This window comes from Mesoplodon mirus (assembly GCF_964341445.2).
Source record: "Mesoplodon mirus genome assembly, chromosome: 6".
NCBI lineage: Eukaryota > Metazoa > Chordata > Mammalia > Artiodactyla > Ziphiidae > Mesoplodon > Mesoplodon mirus.
The window spans coordinates 87,238,797-87,260,709 of NC_138982.1; the positions used below are offsets into that span (position 1 = coordinate 87,238,797).

The following is a 21,913-nucleotide window of genomic DNA, read 5'->3' on the forward strand; positions in this document are numbered from 1 at the left end:
TGCCAATCCTATGACCACAGCATTAGGATCACTTGTTTGTATTCCTCTAAAATCAGGTAGGGCCCGATCATCAACCAGCAGCATGGGTTGGACTTGTTTCTGCTCTACCAAGTTTCTGGCTGCAGTCATCTTCAGAGATAGCAAACTCCAATTTTTTCAATCTTTCCAAGAGGTCTTTCTTGCTCTCTTTGGTTGTACTGGTCACAAACCTAACCATTACAGAAGTAGCAAGTAACCTTTGAAGAGCTTCCTGTGCGCCTGGCACAGCTGTATCTTCAATGTGAAGTGTGCCACTGAGATCCACCAAAACAGCTTTTAATGAACGGCGTGCTGCCATCCTTCATTCCCGGGCTCCGCACGCTGTCCTCAGCAAAGGCAAACGCCCCGCTAGCAGAGAAGTCAGCACAGAAGCTCCGCTCCGCAGTGTCCTTGGCGGGGAAAAAGGTGCCGGGGCGGCTGCCTGAGGACGCCGGCTGTTCTAATTTTTTTTAAACTAGGTGCATTATTACTATTTTAATGATTTAAAAAAAAAAGCTTAGAAGTTTTGGAGAAAGGAGTATCTCAAGTAATAGAGGGATAGTTAAATAAATTACATGAATATGCATAGGAAAAATTCTTGAAGGGTACAGAAGGTACTCCTGGGACTGAGGGAGGGAAGAAATGAAAGCTTTCATAATTTATTTTCCATTCTTTATTTTGCTTACTTTATTATAATGCTCTTATACTGCTTTCATGAAAAATAGTGATCTATTAAGAACCCTAACATATTTAATAAAGTTAAATATTTTAAATTACTTACAAAAGCAAAAAGATAACGAGTAATACTCTAACATTTGTGAACACTGAGATGGTTTTAACTATTCACAAACAATCTCAAAGTCCATAGACCTATAGAAATCTGTAATCTTGTTGATGCATGAATCTGAATTGTCTACTTCAGGGTTTTCTTTCAAGTATAGGTGAGTCTCTAAGCTAGTGAGTAAGGTTAGCTGACTGCCCAGAATCCCGATCTTAATTCTTTTGTTCTGTATATGTTGTAGAGCACAGACTGATTCTTGTGAAATGATTAGAAAATTATTATCTTTTATCATATTTTATTGGGAAAAACCTATATGCCACAATGATCTTCTCAATAAAGCTATCTTCATACCCACAAAGATTATCATTCATCTACTGTATTTGGTATGATGTGACTATAATAACATTAAAGGACTAAGTTTTAAGTGGCTCACCCGGAGTAAGAACTTATATAATCCATTCTACAATTCATTATGTGAATAGAGATTGACAAAAAGATCAAAGTCTATTCTATGCCTAAAGAATCAGAGGTTTAAATAATGTAGCATAAGTTAAGAAGGTAGGAAAATACTATACTAGCTATTTCTCTTCAAAAAGAAATAATATATTTTGCTTTTTGTATTCCCAACCTCAAGTTTTAAAGAAAAAAATCTTAAATTAAAAAGTAGTTATGGGAGTAACTTAAAACATACACATTAAATATGAATTCTGTAACTACTCAGAGTACTAAAACTGGGCAACTATCACATATAAATGGGGCCACTCTTGTAAGATAAAGTTTACATGATACTTACAGAGGTATCGTAATTTCCAGGTGGAGCAATGTAAGTGACAGTTCCTCTGTTTCGTGGGGGCAACATGATTTTGTGTTTGATGAGTGAGTTCTCGTTGACAATCCCATAAATATCTCCACCAGTGATGTGACTACCAACCTAGAGAACAAATGCACTTGTTTAATGTTCAAATAAATGTCAAGCCATTTAATGTTCAAGAAACGTCAAGCAGACTCACCCTTGCTATTATTTAAATCATTTGCTTCATTTATCAATAGAACACATTTGTTCTATAATCCTTCTAGTGGAGCTAAAAAAAAGATGTAAACTATGCTTCTGTGGTCTATTTTTATTTTGACTAAGAGTACAAAATAGTTCAGTAAACACTCTTTTCACATTCTTTCACCAATTTTAGAAGTTTAGGTTACAAAGACATACCCGTAGGTTTTTGCAAGGTGTGAAATCCCATTTGACATCTCTGCTAAGAGCAGACACATTTACTCCTCTGGGAATGTAGATACTTTGAGTCTGACTGCTGATATCCGACAAAGGTCTTTGAATACCATCAAAAATGGCTCCCATAATGCCAGGACCAAGCTCTACTGAGAGGGGTTTACCAGTGCGGAGTACAGGATCTCCAACAGACACACCAGCTGGAAACAGCAGTTGAGAAAAACTCACTATGAAAGATTAGAGATACTATAAAAAGGAAATACCACAGTTTAACAGGAAATGATACATAAGACGCTAAACCTGAGATTCTCAAACTTTTAGTCCACAGCATCCTTAGTGTTTCAGTAACTTTTTCATAGTGACCTACAACAAAAGATATATATGTGTGTGTGTGTGTGTGTATATATATAAAAAATAATAATTCCATCTATTAAATAATTATGTCCAAACATCTTAATATGTTTAATTATGTCCAAACATCTAACAACTAAGTGGTACTTCGAAAAATATACATAAATTGAAAGAAAAAAGAACATTTTAATTTCATTTTAAAATAACCTCGGGCTTCCCTGGTGGCGCAGTGGTTGAGAGTCCGCCTGCCGATGCAGGGGACACGGGTTCGTGCCCCGGTCCGGCAGGATCCCACATGCCGCGGAGCGGCTGGGCCCGTGAGCCATGGCCGCTGGGCCTGCGTGTCCGGAGCCTGTGCTCTGCAACGGGGAGGCCGCAACAGTGAGAGGCCCACGTACCGCAAAAAAAAAAAAAGTAATCTCAATTCTTACAAATGGGATTTATGTGCCTGTTGGGTATTCTACAATTTCTAAACCTTGGAGTCACACTGAATACTCATCCCACATCATTTTTGTATCCCACTTGGTTTTTGGCTTAGCAATTGCCAAAACTCAGCTTCACAAAGATATGATATCATCGACAAGAATATAGTAGAGTCAAATAATAAAAGTGTTTATTATCTCAAGCTACTAGTTCTCATGGTGTCTGACAAAATGTCTAATATTCCCGTGTTTACCGTAAAACCTTAAAATATCCTGGAGCACCCACATGAGTTTGCTGCAGCTGCCCAGAGTGCCCTGGTGCACAGTTTGGGAACCACAGGCTTAAAAATAGAAGCAAAAGCCTCTCCATCATACTTTGTTTCAACTACACAGGTGAGGAATATCAGTTCCCTAAAAAGGATATTAGGACCTGGACAAAAACTTAAACTCTTAAGACTAAGAAACAACCAAAAAAATCTTTAGACTTAACAATCATTAAGGGATTTATTAATAAATGTTGCTATATTCATAAGCTGGAATTCTATGTAGCTGTAAAAAAGACTAGGCACTTCTATGAATTTTTCAAGAAAGATCTCCAAAATATATTTTCACTTCCAATATTTGATTATGAAATATTTCAAACCTACAGCAAAGCTGAAAGAATTTTACAGTGATCTACCATAAACACTGTACTATATTTATCACATATTTATCCATCTTCCACCATACATATATTTTTAAGTGAAAAAAACAAGGTGCAGAACAGTGCATATAATATGCTATCTTCGGGGGAAAAAAAGGAAATAAAAATAAAAAAATATATTTATATTGGTTCATATAACAAACTAGAAGGATACAAAATAAATGGAACTAACAAAATGGGCTGCATGAATGCACGTCTGTTTTGAAAATTGGCCAAATACATGATAACAAAGGCAGAGCGGGTTCTCACTATACACATGATAATTTGTTTATTTTAAATCTTCAAACCATGTAGAAGACTAAATAAAAGATAAACCTAACAATAGAAAAAAATCCTTTTGATTAGTGATTATTTCATAGCTATGAAGACTCTTAATTTTATTAAAAATTTCAAATTAAAAATTTTAATTTTATTAAAAATTTTCAGATTTTGTTTAGAATTAGCACTCCAATACTGACAGAGAGAACAGGTACCATAAGCATATATTTTAGTATGGCAAAAAACCTGTACCAAATAAAACTTAATTAAGTAGCCAAAGAAGTAATGCCGATCTTGAGAATAAGAGCAATGAAATATTAAGAGCAATGAAAGGTCAGGAGATAATACTAATTTCTTAAAATAAGAGCACTAATTCTTAGTACCTTTCTTCAATAAACTCCTACATATCAGGTTTCTTCAAAACACCAATATTCCACGTTTCTGATACCATTGGTGCTACTTCTACCTTTGCCATAAATCTTTCAATTCTGATTTACAGAAAATGGCTAGAAATTGAACCAAAAAGGATACAGGTTTCTTCATACACCTGGATAGTGGCCATGTCACCCTCCAATCGGATAATCTCTCCAACCAACTCACTGTGGCCCACTCTCACCAGTTCATACATGGCTGCACCTGCCATGTCACAAGCTGTAACCACTGAAAAGAACAAATGAGTATTAAGATAATTAAAACATCCAATAAATCCTATAATACACTTCTCTCATATATTCATAGGAAAAATAAAATACCTACTATGGAACACACTATCTCATAAAAAGACAGTTTTAAAAAGTTATACTTGATTTAAAATACTGTGTTAGCCGCAGAAATACAAAGCATCCTAAGAGACTACTACAAGCAACTCTATGCCAATAAAATGGACAACCTGGAAGAAATGGACAAATTCTTAGAAAGGTATAACCTTCCAAGACTGAACCAGGAAGAAATAGAAAATATGAACAGACGAATCACAAGTAATGAAATTGAAACTCTGATTAAAAATCTTCCAACAGGGCTTCCCTGGTGGCGCAGTGGCTGAGAGTCTGTCTGCCGATGCAGGGGATACGGGTTTGTGCCCTGTTCCAGGAAGATCCCACATGCCTCGGAGCGGCTAGGCCCGTGAGCCATGGACACTGAGCCTGCGTGTTCGGAGCCTGTTGCTCCGCAACGGGAGAGGCCACAACAGTGAGAGGCCCATGTACCGTAGAAAAAAAACTTCCAACAAACAAAAGTCCAGGACAGATGGCTTCGCAGGTGAATTCTATCAAACATTTAGAGAAGAGCTAACACTCATCCTTCTCAAACTATTCCAAAAAAGTGCAGAGGAAGGAATACTCCCAAACTCATTCTATGAGGCCACCATAACCCCAATACCAAAACAAGACAAAGATACTACAAAAAAAGAAAATTACAGGCCAATATCACTGATGAATATAGATGCAAAACTCCTCAACAAAATACTAGCAGACAGAACCCAACAACACATTAAAAGGATCATACACCATGATCAAGTGGGATTTATCCCAGGGATGCAAGGATTCTTCAATATATGAAAATCAATCAAGGTGCTACACCATAGTAACAAACTGAAGCATAAAAACCATATTTTCATCTCAATAGATGCAGAAAAAGCTTCTGACAAAATTCAACACCTATTCATGATAAAAACTCTCCAGAAAGTGGGCATAGAGGGAACCTACCTCAACATAATAAAGGCCATATACGACAAACCCACAGCAAACATCATTCTCAATGGTGAAAAACTGAAAGCATTTCCTTTAAGATCAGGAACAAGACAAGGATGTCCACTCTCACCACCATTATTCAACACAGTTTTGGAAGTCCTAGCCATGGCAATCAGAGAAGAAAAAGAAATAAAACGAATACAAATCGGAAAAGAAGAAGTAAAACTGTCACTGCTTGCAGGTGACATAATACTATACATAGTGAATCCTAAAGATGCCACCAGAAAACTACTAGAGCTAATCAATTAATTTGGTAAAGTTGCAGGATACAAAATTACTGCACAGAAATCTCTTGCATTCCTATACAGTAACAATGAAAGATCAGAAAGAGAAATTAAGGAAACAATCCCATTCACCACTGCAACAAAAAGAATAAAATACCTAGGAATAAACCTACCTAAGGAGGCAAAAGACCTGTATGCAGAAAACTATAAGACACTGATGAAAGAAATCAAACATGACACGAACAGATGGAGAGATATACCATGTTCTTGGATTGGAAAAATCAATCCTGTGAAAATGTCTATACTACCCAAAGCAATCTAAAGATTCAATGCAATCTCTATCAAATTACCAGTGGCATTTTTTACAGAACTAGAACAAAAAATCTTAAAATTGGTATGGAGACTCCGAAGAGCCAAAGCAGTCTTGAGGGAAAAAAACGGAGCTGGAGAAATAAGACTCCCTGACATCAGACTATACTACAAAGCTACAATAATCAAGACAATATGGTACTGGCACAAAAACAGAAATATAGATCAATGGAACAGGATAGAAAGCCCAGAGATAAACCCACGCACCTACAGTCAACTAATCTATGACAAAGGAGGCAAGGATATACAATGGAGAAAAGACAGTCTCTTCAATAAGTGGTGCTGGTAAAACTGGACAGCTACATGTAAAAGAATGAAATTAGAACACTCCCTAACACCATACACAAAAATAAACTCAAAGTGGATTAGAGACCTAAATGTAAGACCAGACACTATAAAACTCTTGGAGGAAAACATAGGAAGACCATTCTTTGACATAAATCACAGCAAGTTCTATTTTGATCCACCTCCTAGAGTAATGGAAATAAAAACAAAAATAAACAAATGGGACCTAATGAAACTTAAAAGCTTTTGCAAAGCAAAGGAAACCATAAACAAGATGAAAAGACCACCCTCAGAGTGGGAGAAAATATTTGCAAACGAATCAATGGACAAAGGATTAATCTCCAAGATATATGAACAGCTTATGCAGCTCAATATTAAAAAAACAAACAACCCAATGAAAAAATGGGCAGAAGACCTAAATAGACATTTCTCCAAAGAAAACATACAGATGGCCAAGAAGCACATGGAAAGCTGCTCAACATCACTAATTATCAGAGAAATTCAAATGAAAACTACAATGAGGTACCACCTCACACCAGTCAGAATGGACATCATCAGAAAATCTACAAACAACAAATGCTGGAGAGGGTGTGGAGAAAAGGGAAGCCTCTTGCACTGTTGGTGGGAATGTAAATACAGCCACTATGGAGAACAGTATGGAGGTTCCTTAAAAAACTTAAAATAGAATTACCATATGACCTAGCAATCCCACTACTGGGCAAATACCCAGAGAAAACCATAATTCAAAAAGACACATGCACCCCAATGTTCACTGTAGCACTATTTACAATAGCCAGGTCATGGAAGCAACCTAAATGCCCATAGACAGATGAGTGGATAAAGAAGATATGGTACATATATACAATGGAATATTACTCAGCCATAAAAAGGAACGAAACTGGGTCATTTGTAGAGACGTGGATGGATCTAGAGGCTGTCATACAGAGTGAAGTAAGTCAGAAAGAGAAAAACGAGTATCATATATTAATGCATTTATGTGGAACCTAGAAAAATGGTACAGATGAACCAGTTTTCAGGGCAGAAATAGAGACACAGATGTAGAGGACAAACGTATGGACACCAAGGGGCTAAAGTGGGGGGTGTGGGGTGGAGGTGGTGGTGGGATGAATTGGGAGATTGGGACTGACATGTATACACTGATGTGTATAAAATGCATGACTAATAAGAACCTGCTGTATAAAAAAATAAAAAACATTCAAAAATTCAAAAAAATATATTAAAAAATAAAATACTGTGTTAGTTTCAGGTGTACAGCAAATGATTCAGTTATATACATTTCTTTCAGATTATTTTCCATTTATAGATTATTACAATATATGGAATATAATTCCCTGTGCTATACAGTAAATCCTTGTTGCTTATCTATTTCATGCACAATAGTTTGTATCTGTTAATCCCATACTCCTAATTTGTCCCCTCCTGCTTCCCTCTCCCTTTTGGTAACCATAGATTTGTTTTCTATGTCTGTGGGTCTGTTTCTGTTTCATATACAGATTTATTTGTATTATTTTTTAGATTCCACATATAAGTGATATCATACAATATTTGTCTTTGACTTACTTCACTAAGTATAATATTCTCTAGGTTCATCCATGTTGCTGCAAATGGCAATATTTCATTCTTTTTATGGCCGCGTAATATTCCATTGTATATATATACCATATCTTCTTAAGCCAGTCATCTGTTGATGGGTACTTAGTTTGCTTCTACGTCTTGCCTACTGTAAACAGTGATGCTATGAACGTTGGGGTAGACGCATCTTTCGAATTAAGAGTTTTCCTCTTTGCTGGACATATACCCAGAAGCAGGATTGCTGAATAATATGGTAGCTCTATTTTCATTTTTTAAGGAACATCCATATTGCTTTCCATAGTAGCTACACCAATTTACATTCTCACCAATAGTGTAGGAGGGTTCGCTTTTCTCCACGTCCCCTTCAGCATTTATTATTTGCAGACTTTTTTGATGACAGCCATTGTAACTGCTTTGAGAAGATACCTCACTGTGGTTTTGATCTGCATTTCTCTAATAATTAGTGATGTCGAACATCTTTTTATATGCCTGTTGGTCAGCTGTGTGCCTTCTTTGGTAAAATGTCTATTTAGGTCTTCTGCCCATTTTTTGATTGGGTTGTTTGTTTTTTCAATATTGAGTTGCATGAGCTGCGTGTATATTTTGGATATTAACCCTTTGTCAGTTACATCATCTGCAAATATTTTCATCCATTCCATATGTTGTCTTTTTGTTTTGTTGATCAAAAGACACAGTTTTAGGGACTTCCCTGGTGGCTCAGTGTTTAAGAATCCGCCTGCCAATGCAGGGGACACAGGTTCAATCCCTGGTCTGGGAAGATCCCACATGCCATGGAGCAACTAAGCCCGTGCGCCACAACTACTGAGCCTGCACTCTAGAGCCCACGTGCTGCAACTACTGAAGCCTGTGCTCTGCAACAGGAGAAGCCACTGCAATGAGAAGCCTGTGTACCACAACAAAGAGTAGTCCCCGCACGCTGCAACTATAGGAAGCCCGCACGCAGCAATGAAGACCCAATGCAGCCAAAAAAAAAAAAAAAAAAAAAGACATTTTTAGCATATGACATAGGGTAAACAATAAAATTTGTTAGGCTAAAGATTACTTATTTACATAATATACATGAAAACTATATTCATTTTGAAGTTCTATATGACAAACTCTTACCTAGTAGCATTGAGGCAAGTTTTGATCAACCTAGGTTGCTATAATATATGGAATGATGGGTTTTGGAACAATAGTAATAAAAAAAACCTTTAAAACTAAAATGAGAACAAGAGCTTTAGCTAGTTGCATGATAGAATGCCACACAATTATCAGTTTGCTGTGTTGTCACCATCACTTTGAGAAATATTATATAAAACAACATCTTTACTTTCTAACACTTTATACCAGTGCTTCTTAAAACTCTTCTGGAACAAAGACTCTTGATAAACTAATGACAGATCTATCTAGAAAACCTCCCATTTGCATCAAAAATTTTTTTCATATCCCATAGGATGTTTATTTCATATCCCATAGGATGTTTATAATCAGTCATCACCACTGGGTGAAATCCTAATTAAAAATCCCTATTTCTTATAAATACTGAACTAAAATTTACACTTATTATTTTGGTTTATTTGTTTGTTTGTTTATTTATTTATGGCTCAGTTGGGTCTTCGTTGCTGTGAGCCGGCTTTCTCTAGTTGCGGTGAGCAGGGACTACTCTTCGTTGCGGTGTGCAGGCTTCTCATTGCAGCGGCTTGTCTTTGTTGCGGATCACAGGCTCTAGGGTATGCAGGCTTCAGTAGTTGTGGCACATGGGCTCAGCAGTTGTGGTTCGTGGGCTCTGGGGCGCAGGCTCAGTAGTTGTGGCGCATGGGCTTAGTTGCTCCACGGCATGTGGGATCTTCCGGGACCAGGGATGGAACCTGTGTCCCCTGCATTGGCAGGCACATTTTTAACCACTGCACCACCAGGGAAGTCCTGATCATGTTGTCTAGTAAGCAAAAATTACTTTTCTGAAAGGAGGGGAATGTTGTACATTTTCAGATATGTAGAAATAAGTCTTTTTTTTTTAATTAAGGAATCCACTTCTACGACTGTCATGAAGCCCAGGCTGAGTTAACAGTGACAAGTTATGGAAGTAACAACATCCCACTCTGGACTTGCTGGTTATAACCACTGTCTTCTCTCTCTAACCTCAACCTCTCTACCTCTACCTCTCTCTGTCTCTCTACCAGACTCATGAGGCCTCAATTCCTGCCATCCTATTCCTGGAAGATGCCAAAGCCAGCTATGTAAGAGGCCTTTTCAGGAGAAGACGACTTCTGTCTTCCCAGAAGACAAAGCCTCTACTATGCTTTATGAGGCGGATAGCATCCCCAAACCACAGACAGGTTGGGACCTGCGCAGGCCTCAATGGAATAAGTCTCTTTTAATATTTAGCCTTCTGATACAATTAATTAGAACTATGAATTAGGTAATATTCGAGTGAAAACTATTAAGGTATTAATATTTATTTAACACTGAACAATGGAAATTTATTAATTTTATAAATACTTACCTCTGAACCTATATGTAAGAATAGTTAAGATGCACCAAAATACCAGAGATCACTAAAGTTTTAAATCATATTTCATAAACAAAAGTATGCCATTTTTCTACTATCTCATTAAGTACTTAAAAATTATAAATAGGTTCCAAGAGCAGTTAACTATAAGTTTCAGAAAAATATTTTTACCTAAACTCTTTTGATAGTGTTCTTTTGCCTTTTCCCTAAGAGTTCTTGTGTATAGCCTCTTTCCTGAAGACCTTACAATCCTCAAGGGGAAAAATTGTTTCTCCAAATGGCAAAAAGAGATTGAAAACAGTGAAATATATTATCTGCTAATAAGTTCAAGCTCAAACACCAATTTCTAAGCGGTAGAAGCTTCTTAGGGAGAAATAGGCACAGTGACTGACAGTGTTTTCTTTGCATTAACACCAAAAAAGGGTCATCACCTCTTCTGTGATTAGAACAAGAAAAAGACTACAACATGACTTTGTAAAAAGATATAAGGAAAAATGAAGTTCCATGGCACTAAAAATACAAATCAATGAGCAGCTTTACCTATGGAAACTATGAACCACATTTTGCAACAGAAGTGTGGAATAACAAAATGAATACTAAAACAAAATTTATTATTTAAAATGCAGTACCCCAAGTGTGGGCAGAACAAACATAAACTGCTTTCCATTCTCATTATCATGTCATAAGACTATTTTCCTACAGGTAGCTTACGTGATATCTGAATAACCATTCAGAAGGATTTATACATGCAAAGAGCCAAGGTTGATATTTCTGAGAAATGCTCTGAAAGCAATTATTAAAATTCAAATCCAATTAATAGACATCTAGGCATCACATACAAAAACCTATAAACTTTATAGTCTTTTAACCTCACGTTTAACAAAAAAATTAAGACATATAACACCAACTATACATTTATATAATAAACAGGATATCACAAATTAGTACCTCAATAATTATCAAATTTAGATAATAAATGTTACAGTAGCCCTTATGATGGAGGTATTACCTCAGTCTTACAGCAGCTATGAAATCTTTTAAAGACAGAATTTATGTAGGTGAACAGAAACTTGTGTATTTCTGCCTCAAACACCTTGAAAAGACATTAATTGATGTTAGGAATTTTTACTATTGAGATTATTATGTATTACTTACCAGGTCCTGAGACCCCATGCACATAACCAAACGTGCTTTCTTTATCTTCATCACGTATTTTGGGTAGCTTGGAGAAATCCATCATGTTAACTCACCTATGGTAAAAAAAAAAAAAAAAAAAATTAAGTTATAATTACAAACTTTAAAGCAAAAGAACCAATATAGGTAGTGAACTTTGGTGTATTCTTGAGTTATTACCACTTCTTCAAAGTAAAATATAAAATTCTTAAGATTTGGTTAAAAGTACCTCATTCTTGGATAGTCTACAGTTACTAAAACTCAGAATTAGATAGCCGTATGCAAGACATTCAATAGAAAATACCCCATGGAATGTAACAGACTGTGAATTCTTTCCAACCTCTTATCTAGCCTGCCAACATCTTGCCCTCCCATTATTTCTCTGACCTCCTCTCTAACTACTCTTCCCCTTAATTAGGCTGCATAAACACTGAACTCTGCCATTACTCAAAGCACATACACATTCTGCCTCGGGGTCTTTGTACATGTTGTTCCCACTGTCTGGAGTACTCTTCTGCCAGACGTCCGCTTCTATATACCTCCTTCAGGTCTTTACTCAAATGTCCCCTTCTCTGAGAGGCTTCTCTGCCTATCTGCCCATCTATTTAAAATACCTCCCCTCCTTCCCTGCTTTATTTTTTTTTTTATCATCTAACAAGTTATATCTTACATTTAAAAAAATGTTTAAATGTAAAATCTACCTTTAAAATATTTCTGGGATCATTTTTCCCTTTTTTCTTTTTTTAGCAGAACACAGAATAGTGTAAGAAATTTAGTTCAACTTCTTTACTTTAGAGATGTGCAATCTGAAAAACCCAAACAATGAACTACTCAAGTCCAAATAGAAAACTGGTTACAGATCCCAAAGTAGAAAGTTTCTATGTAACTGCTGGTCTAACTTATTACTGACAATTTAATAAAGAAGATAAAATATATGTACATTTAAAAAGCTAAATAATGTCTCCAAACAACCATAAAGTAAAGGTCACAGGTCAATATGTAATAAAGTATCAAATAATACACACTTATTTACTAAAAGTTCAAAGATTAGAATGTTCGGGGAAAACATCTTGAAGGTCAGGTAGAATTAGCATAGGAAAAGGAGAGCAAAAGGCATTTCAGGTGGGGAAATAACGAGAACAAAAGAAGGGAAATAAAAATTTCAGGAACAGTTAACAGACCAGCCAGACTGGAATAAAAGGTTTATGTTATGGCAACAGTGAGAAATAAGGATTAGAGAGACTAATTTGTGGGTCTTGAAATGAATGCCTAGTGGGCTTTATCCTACAAACAATAGGAAATAACCGAAGATTGAGGGAGAACTGTTACAGAGAAGAATGATGTTTAACCAATCTAATGTTAAGTAGGGGAAGGGATGCAGGCATGAAGAGAAGTTGAAAAGCTCCGCAAATAGTTATGGGTTGAGTGTCAATATGTTACCAGAGTTGTCACCAGACCCTTGCTCAAAACCCACCAACCCCTCCTTGGAATAGGAACTAACATATATCTTTAATCACAGGGTCTGGACACAAAGAAAAGAAGCTATAGGAAGAGAAAAACAAAAACCGGATAGAACCAGCTGAAACCAAGATGGCGATGAATCTTAACTCCAAGAGACCCCGAGTCTCTTTCTACACTGATTTTACTACATTAGTGTACTAAATGACACACCTACTGGCGGCTGTGACTGGAAGTCACTGACCAGAAAAGGACAGAAAAGTGGTGGCATCCCATTTCCAGGAAACCTGCCTCTTTCCCAGAAAACTAATGCATATGCATCCCCATCATCAGTCTCACTCCTTCCCCCTATTGTCCTTATTCCTTAAAAGCAAATCCGACTTGCCATTAAGGCAAGAACTTGATTTGTGAACTAAGTTCCCACTTATCCATTCTGTGGCCATTGAATAAAGCTTCTGTTCCTTCAGTTTCTGCTTTGGTTTCATTTTTTGGCTGCTGGAACCCGAATGGAAAAAACCTTCTCTGTGGAGGCAGAGGGTCTCAGTGGGCTAGGGCCCGAGCAGGGGTCCATACAACTTAACTGGTAACAAATGGACTCAATTTATTAAATGTTTACTGAGCTCCTACCAAGGAAAAGGTACTGTGTTAAACTTAGGGAATAAAAGCTATGAATAGAAGGAGATTTCACTGGTTTTAAACAACTGTACCATAAAACAAAATTACTTAAGTGTTCAAAACGACAATACATTGGGAGCAAAGGAGAAATTGGTTCAGATGTGGGAAAAGTTGTAAACCAATGGGGATGAGTTGGGGAACAGATAAGAACTGGAAAGTAAGGTTCAAGGCTGAGTTGAGTCCAGATAGAAAGAATACAGAAAGGGAGGAAAATCAAACCCTGAGGCTTAGGTATTAATTCAGGCAGGGTAGAGTGGTGTTTTCCAGTCTTTCTGGAGTCATTGAAGGATGGCTACAGAACCCTACACTCCTTGGAATACAATTTGTAATCCATTAACCAAGGTATCAAAGAATTCGGGAGGGGTGTGTAACAATAAAGTCATTAACAGTGGATTTCTGGTTTGATACACTTAGTGCCTTCAGAAGGGGGACAGTGTACAGGGATAACAGGGGAGAATTAAAGAGTGATTAAAGAAACAAGCAAGAGTAAAAACAATTAAAGATCAAAACCATATGGCGATTCACTTTGTTATACAGCAGAAACTAACACAACATTGTAAAGCAATTATACTCCAATAAAGATGTTAAAAAACAAAAAAAACCCAAAAACACCACATGGCGATATGGGAGACTTTCCAAGTGAGAAGAATATGATCAAAGGGGCAAGAAAAGTACCAATACCTTAAAGATGGTATCAGTGATAAGGTAGAGACTATCATCACTTTGGTCATTTATTGATAAAGATGAAGTTAGTGTATAAGTCCTTAGAAATCATGGAAAAATAATAATAAATCTGATATTACAGTCACAAATGTCAATGTAAAGGAGGCAAGGATTTTGGTGTCAGTAGGAAAATTGGAGGAAGGGCAGTTGAGGGAGGAAGTAAAGAAAAGGGGAAACTGGTTTATTAGGATTTTCCAGCCTCCTAAAGATGCAGGAGGGAACTGTTGAGTAAGTAGGAGTGGGACTGCAAAAGATTAGAATATAAAAAGTTTTTCTAGAAACTACTTAGATAACAAGGGAAAAAACAAAGTTTAAAGATAAGCATTTATTTGGGAAATGGGTTGGGCAAAGTCTTCAAAGAAGTACTAAACAAGCAAAGGAGGTCAAATTTTAATCTCCAGAAAATCAAAGATTTTCAAAGTCAGAAGAGAACTTTTTAATAATACAGTCTAACTTCTTCCCCAAATATGGGTATTTCCTATGATACATGATCATCTGCCTATTAAAGTGGAAATATCATGAAATATTGAGTCAGCAGGCTTAGGAAATATCCTGATTCTACAAGTGACACTCTGCAGGAGATCTTGGACGAATCAAAATCTCTTAATATCTTCATTTGAAAAACGCAAGTACCACCTACCCTGGGGCTATGATTAAATTACAGTTTGTCAAAATGTTCCTTGTGAGATGTAAAATGCTCACAAAAAATTCATCTGTAATACCTACCATTTAAACAGGGCTTCAGTTTTGAAAAAGCCATTCTATTTTTAGAAATCGCCTCTTAGAGAGTTGTTTTGTATCCAACCTAAATCTACTTCCCCAACTTCTACCCTCTGGCTGTTTCTTCCAACTACTGTAGCCACACAGAGTATCTTCCCTCCCTGAGGAATTCTCTTTGGTGTCAACTGTCCCTCAAAGGATGGCCTTTTTCAGATCTTTCTCCCCTGAGGCTACCCTCTTCCGGAAGTATATCACAATGTCAATGTTTCTTTTAAAACAGAGCAAACAAAATTAAAAACTGTATTCTAAATGTCATATGAGTAAGTTCTGAAGAGTACCACTTTCATCTATCTGTTCTGGCTGCTTTCTTTTTATTGAGAAATAGAGACCAAGGCTTTGAGTCAGACAAATGGAGTCTGAAATTATAAATTGTGCCCTTGAGCAAATCAAATTCTTTTAACCTTTTGAGACTCATTTCATCTGTAAAATCTACTGGGATTGTTGTGAAGCACCTAACAGTAAGCCTAACAGAAAAGTATTACTGACGACTACTAACTTTCTTCTGTTAGTACAAGCTAATATTGCCTATATTTCTAAAAAGAACCTAACATATTCTTATCTTCTTGTTATATGAACCAAATCTAGTCAAGTGGCTAGTTTTTTTCTTAGCTATTATGTGTATTTTACCATAACTTTATTTTCTAAAACTAAGTAGATTTTATTTTAAGCATCAATGATATGCCAGGTGCTGTATCATAGATTGAAAATACAGTGGAGTAAGAATAGTTATAATAGGGTAACAAATGTGCTCTCATAGAGCAGTGCAGAGTGATTTAGAAGAGGCATCTAACCTTGACTTGGGCAGGACAAGAGTGACTTAGAGGAGGCTAAGCTGAAACTTGAAAGATGAGGAGGCATTAGAGTATACAGTAGAACTTTCTTACAGATGCTTTAAATCTCCTAGCGTTCATGAAGGTGTTCTAGAATGTTCATGAGGCAATAATAGTATCTGTTCTGATTTTTAAACAGGTGTTTACATACTTTCCCTTTTAAACAACAATAAGAGCCTCCAAATGTATGAGCAATAATTAGTGGAAATCAAATGAGTTTGTTCATGATTCAGCTGCCTTGTGGATTTATCACTCAGCTGGATAGTCCTAGCCACCATAGGAAACTGATGATTCTACAGTTTTAAACTTTATTTTTAGGCATATATTGTTTAATTTATGCCAAAGGCAGCAGGCATTAGAAACAGTGATATCAAACTAATAAGTGAACCAAGAGCCTAAGTGATAATTCTATAAATTCACTTAAATATGCTTTTCACCAGATCCACAAATTTCCACTCATCTGATTAATATTCTTATAACAAATCAAGATGATTCTACTTTTTAAAAAGTCAGTGTTTACAACAGCCAAGACATGGAAGCAACCTAAATATCCATCAATAGATGACTAGGTAAAGAAGATGTGGTATACAAATATAATGGAATATTTCCCAGTTGTAAAAAAGAATGAAATCTTGCCATTTTCAACAACATGGACGTAGAGGGTATCATGCTTAGTGAAATAAGTCAGACAGAAAAGGACAAATACTGCATGAGTTCACTTAAATGTGTAATCTAAAAAGCAAAACAGGACTTCCCTGGTGGCCCAGTGGTTAAGACTCCGCACTTCCACTGCAAGGGTGCACAGGTTCCATTCCTGGTCGGGGAACTAAGATCCCGCCTGATGCAATGCACAGCCAAAAGAAAAACAAAACAAATGAAGAAACATAACAAAACACAAACAGAGTCATGGGTACAGAGAACAAACAGGTGGTTGCCAGAGGGGAAAGAGGTGGGGGAAGGAAAGAAATGCGAGATTAAGAGGTATAAACTTCCAGTTGCAAAATGAATGAGTCACAGGCATGAATGCACAGTGCGGGGAATACAGTCAATAAGTATAAAACTGGAAGGAAAAAAAAGTCAATGTTAAGAGGAGAAAAACATGATGATGGTCACAAGTAATTTAGCTTTTTGTACACCACTGTATGATATGCAGAGAAGTGGTTACAAATACATTCAAAAACCAGCTCTTAACACATCTTTCATGATAAAATAAGGAAATTATGAAAACAACAGTTTTTAAAGTATAAAGTGTAGGAATTCCAAGCACTTTTGTCCATTTTTGATGCTTCAACATGTTAAATTTTAATCTCGGCTTCAACTCGGACCTTTATATTTGCTGTGCCCTGCCTAGAATGTCTTTTCCTCACTCTCATGAAATAGTCCCTTTCTTCCCATTGTCATCCTCGATGCTCTTACCCGGCTTTTCTTCATAGAACTTTTAACTACCTGAAAGAATATTTTTTCTTTTTAATTTACTTGTTTACTGTGGTTAGTATAAGCATCTGTATCACTCCCTAGAATACTTAGTTTCATGAGGGTAAAGAAAACAGTGCCTGGGCAAAGAAAATAAGCACTCAGTGAAGAGTTACTGAATACCTTCATACCCCCTAATACCATCTCCATTTTACAAATGTGGAAACTAAAGGATGGAGATGTAAGTAACTTTGCCCAAGATCACAAAACCAGCAAACAGTAAAGGTGGGATTATGAACCGAGGCAGTCTGACTCCAAAGCCTATGCTCTTTAAGCACTGCACTCTGCCTCCTCAGTTAACTAGGCTGATTTCTACTGTATACATCTAAACAATCCTACGTGGTACAGAGGACAATAGTCTCTACCTCAAGACTATATGTTTTATCTTATTAGACACAGAGCTGCAACATTCAGATTCCACTTCAAGGAAGTGGATAGCCAACAGCTGTCAGCCCTTCAGGGTCGGCCTCAGGTGCAGAGAGCTGCCTTGCCCACATTCACACCCTTCACAGAGCAACCTGCACCGAGTGACTGAGCAAAGTGGAGGTATAAAGAAAGGCCCAGCCCTATCAGCCCAATGTGGGACGTCACAAGCAATAAATGCTCACTCCAGATCATCCCACCTGGCCAGCTGAGGCTTTGTCGGGCTTGCATTGCATTTGCACTTCTTCCCCAGACCAACTCTGTTTCCGTCCCCTTCCTTTCACATGTGTTGATCCTTAAGAAAATCTTATACACCAGACTCCTTTTTTAGACATCTGATTCCGGAGAACCTAAAATACTTACAATGAACAAACTGAATAATTACTTCCTGGATAACTGAAACTTAGACTCACACTTGAAGCACTACAGTTTTGGGCCTGTTTTCTGTCTTAGTAATCTTGTAATTGGTTACTTTGTGAAATGGAAAAAACAATACAAAAGTGGGTTTAGAAAGCACGGCCCAATAGGCAATTCTCCGGCTAAGGTTCCCATACAACGAAAGCCTTAGTTTCTGAAAGGAACTTGCTCCTCCTCCTTCAGCATAAACCTTAGATACAGCCCATCACCACCAGTCACAGGAAAAGAAGTCTAAAGTACTATTTTCTGATATTGGAAAATATGTTTTCCTGGTCCATAAGTTTGAGGCTCCAACCTCTTAACAGGTAAACACTTTGAGAAACTTCCAAGCATCAGTCCAAGGTACTAGGCTTTCTTGAACATTAAAATTTGCAATTCCCACAGCACTGATATAAGGACACACACACACACACACACACACACACACACACACATATAGATAATATACTTCTAAAGCTTTTTCATCAAAGCACCCCAATTGCAGAAGAACAAGTAAGCACTAAAGTAATAAATACCTCCCCACCACTTCCCCAGAATCTTGACAGACAACAGGATGTTACAGCAGTCTACTGTAAGCAGCCAAGTTTCTTTGTCTGCTCTTGTATACCCTCTTAATCCAAACAAGTTTTGCCCTCTACATCGTCATACACAATGTGTTTTACAAGAAAAATATGGAAGTGGTTCCTCCCCACAAATAAAAATGATAAATTAGGTAGACATATTATATTGACAACCACTGAATAGGGCAAAGCATATAGCAGTTTGATAGACATGGTCATACAACATACTAATTTGTATCCATTAACCACCCTTCATTGTTATCTATGAAAAGAGTGAAAATAAAAATACCCCACTAGAATCTTCTGCTTCACTACTGAATGCTTATGTATCTATGTGAAAAAGTATAGGCTTTTTTTTTTTTTGGCCGCGCGAGCAGCTTACGGGATCTCAGCTCCCCAACCAGGGACTCAACCCATGCCCTCGGCAGTGAAATCGTGGAGTTCTAGCCACTGGACTGCCAAGGAATTCCCAACGTAGGCTTTCAAAAATGTTAAGACAACAACCTCCCAAAACAGTTTAACTTGCTATAAGCAAATGATACTGCAGGTCAGATTATACGGAAAGTTAATCTCATGCCAAATCTCCATAAGATCCAAACTATCATGATATGATTTAATCCTACATGAAGTTTTATGTGTTATGTAATAACTCCTTTCTAATACGATATGCAGCTATTATTGTTGCTTTCAATCGTTTAAAAAATAAAAGCATGATATTTACTTTAAAAACAGTTGCTTTCGCTAAAACAATGTGTTATATGTACCTGCGCTTATAGAGAAATCAACTCGATTATATTTTTTAAATTGGCTTTAGCTGTTGGACTCCTCTTTTAAGGATAAAAAGTAAATGCAATTAAAACCAAGCTTCTGGGGACTTCCCTGGTGGCACAGTGGTTAAGAATCTGCCTGCCAATGCAGGGGACACAGGTTCGATCCCTGGTCTAGGAAGATCCCACATGCCACCGAGCAACTAAACCTGTGTGCCACAACTACTGAGGCTGCGCTCTAAAGCCTGCGAACCACAACTACTGAAACCCACGCGCCGCAACTACTGAAGCCCGCTCTCCACAACAAGCAGCCACTGCAATGAGAAGCATGCAAACTGCAAAGACGAATAGCCCCCACTCACTGCAACTAGAGAAAAGCCCACACACATAGCAATGAAGACCCAATGCAGCCAAAAAACCCCCAAAAAACAAAAAAAATCCAAAATTCTAATAGTCACAAACTGTAACCACCCCCCATATTTGTGAAATTAAGAAAAACCCAAGAAACAAAAAACCCTGCTGTAGAAGGGGAAAAATCCCGATAGCACAGGCAACCATCAGATCTAATGAGTCACCAGTCTCTCCCCCAAACACTGCAGAACACTGCAGAGGCAAATTACAACACCAGAGGCCCACTTTTGTTCCTTCTATTTTATAAGATCCCTTACAAATTGCTATTGGTTAATGAAATTACCTAGTAATTTCATTACTCGGGAAATGTTTTCACTACCAGTCTTGGATGATACAATTGTTGGAGGCAAGGGTAGGTGTTATGTAAAAGCTAAATACCAAGGTTCTAAGACAAGATTTATTTACATACAAAATCCTTAATTGATACTGGGGCACTTCATTGATACTTAACATAACACTTGGAAATATACATCCTATCCAACTGACTGAAGACTATCTTTGGAAATAATAGATTTTTTTTTTTAAGATGAAGAACAATCTAGTTGATTAAAAGCAAATACTTATTTCCATACACAGTTTACCTTCTTGGAGAAAGGCATCAAGAATCTGTCTAATATTTTTATGCTTGCTATAAATTATAACCAAAGTTATAGAATTGGTAGAATTCCAGCTAATAGCACTACCTTATATTCATAGAGTATAGTACACAATCATTTGTGAGGTACTTTTCTATTCGTTTTATTTAACCTACCTCCCTAGCAACACCATTAGAAAGGCTTATGTGGCAGATTAGCATAACTAGTTCCCCCTTTTTATCTTGTTAGCAAAACCCTAAATTGGTTCAAATTTTGGTAGACACATCAAGGTAATTCCAGGTCCCCTGTCAATGACTGGTTTGGAAATGAGCATGTTATGATGTTCTGACCAATAAGAGGTAAGGCAAAGTCTACTGGGAAGCTTCTGGGAATGATTTCTTTGCTCTTTTAAAATATACAGGCCATGAAAAACACCTTTTCCCTTGGGATCTGGTCATCTGCGTGGGACATGCAGCCATCTTGGGACCTTTAAAGAAGCAAATCTAAGCAGACAGGCCATCTTGCTAAGGACAGCAAAACTGAAAGACAGAAAGCATCTGGGTCCCTGTTGCCTTTATAACAAAACAGAAAGGAGAGGATTTCAAGAATAAATATTTTTATATGGTATACATATTTCATAGTGTTATTTTTTTAAAGGACAGGTCAAAAGGTTAAGAATAAAGGCATCTCTAAGGTCATTACTTAAATAGTTCACAAAAATTTACTTGAGATGAACTACAAGGAAATATGCAGACAAAAGTGGGAATCAGAGTAGAGAAGTATAGAAAGATCACAGATGGCAAACTGGACTAACAGAATCAGAAAAAATTTATTCCTACTACAATAAAATTTTTTGAGGGCACACACAGATAACACCCTTTCACTTATTAAAATACAACTAATCCTGTAAAAGAGATAGTAAAGATAAAAAGCTAGGGTGGACAATTAAGCTGGCAATAGAATTCAAATCTTATTGGCTACATATTCTTATGCTTTGATGACAAGCTTATCCATAAACAATTTTGATAGCATTTCTAGAAATAAACAATCACAGATTCCTTTCACTTCAAAAATTTATAAATAAAATTGGGTTATACTGAGGTGATAATCCAAAGTATTAACCAGAATAACAAAATACTGTATTTAGTGTATAAGTTCT

At 36.9% G+C, this 21,913-nt stretch overlaps 1 protein-coding gene across 2 annotated transcripts in view; it reads right to left on the reverse strand.

Annotated features, from left to right (window-relative positions):
• The window catches only part of ATP6V1A (ATPase H+ transporting V1 subunit A), a gene marked incomplete at its 3' end in the record, with an annotated part of 62,665 nt that overhangs the window by 22,920 nt on the left and 17,832 nt on the right, over positions 1 to 21,913 (reverse strand). For both annotated transcript variants that reach the window (XM_082626148.1, XM_082626147.1), the window contains exons 2-5: positions 11,645 to 11,739; positions 4,290 to 4,418; positions 2,010 to 2,251; positions 1,593 to 1,730 (exon numbers count right to left, since the gene is read on the reverse strand). In XM_082626148.1, coding sequence (XP_082482274.1) covers positions 1,593 to 1,730; positions 2,010 to 2,251; positions 4,290 to 4,418; positions 11,645 to 11,729 — 594 coding nt within the window. In that variant the 5' untranslated portion in view covers positions 11,730 to 11,739. The remainder of the gene's footprint in view (positions 1 to 1,592; positions 1,731 to 2,009; positions 2,252 to 4,289; positions 4,419 to 11,644; positions 11,740 to 21,913) is intronic.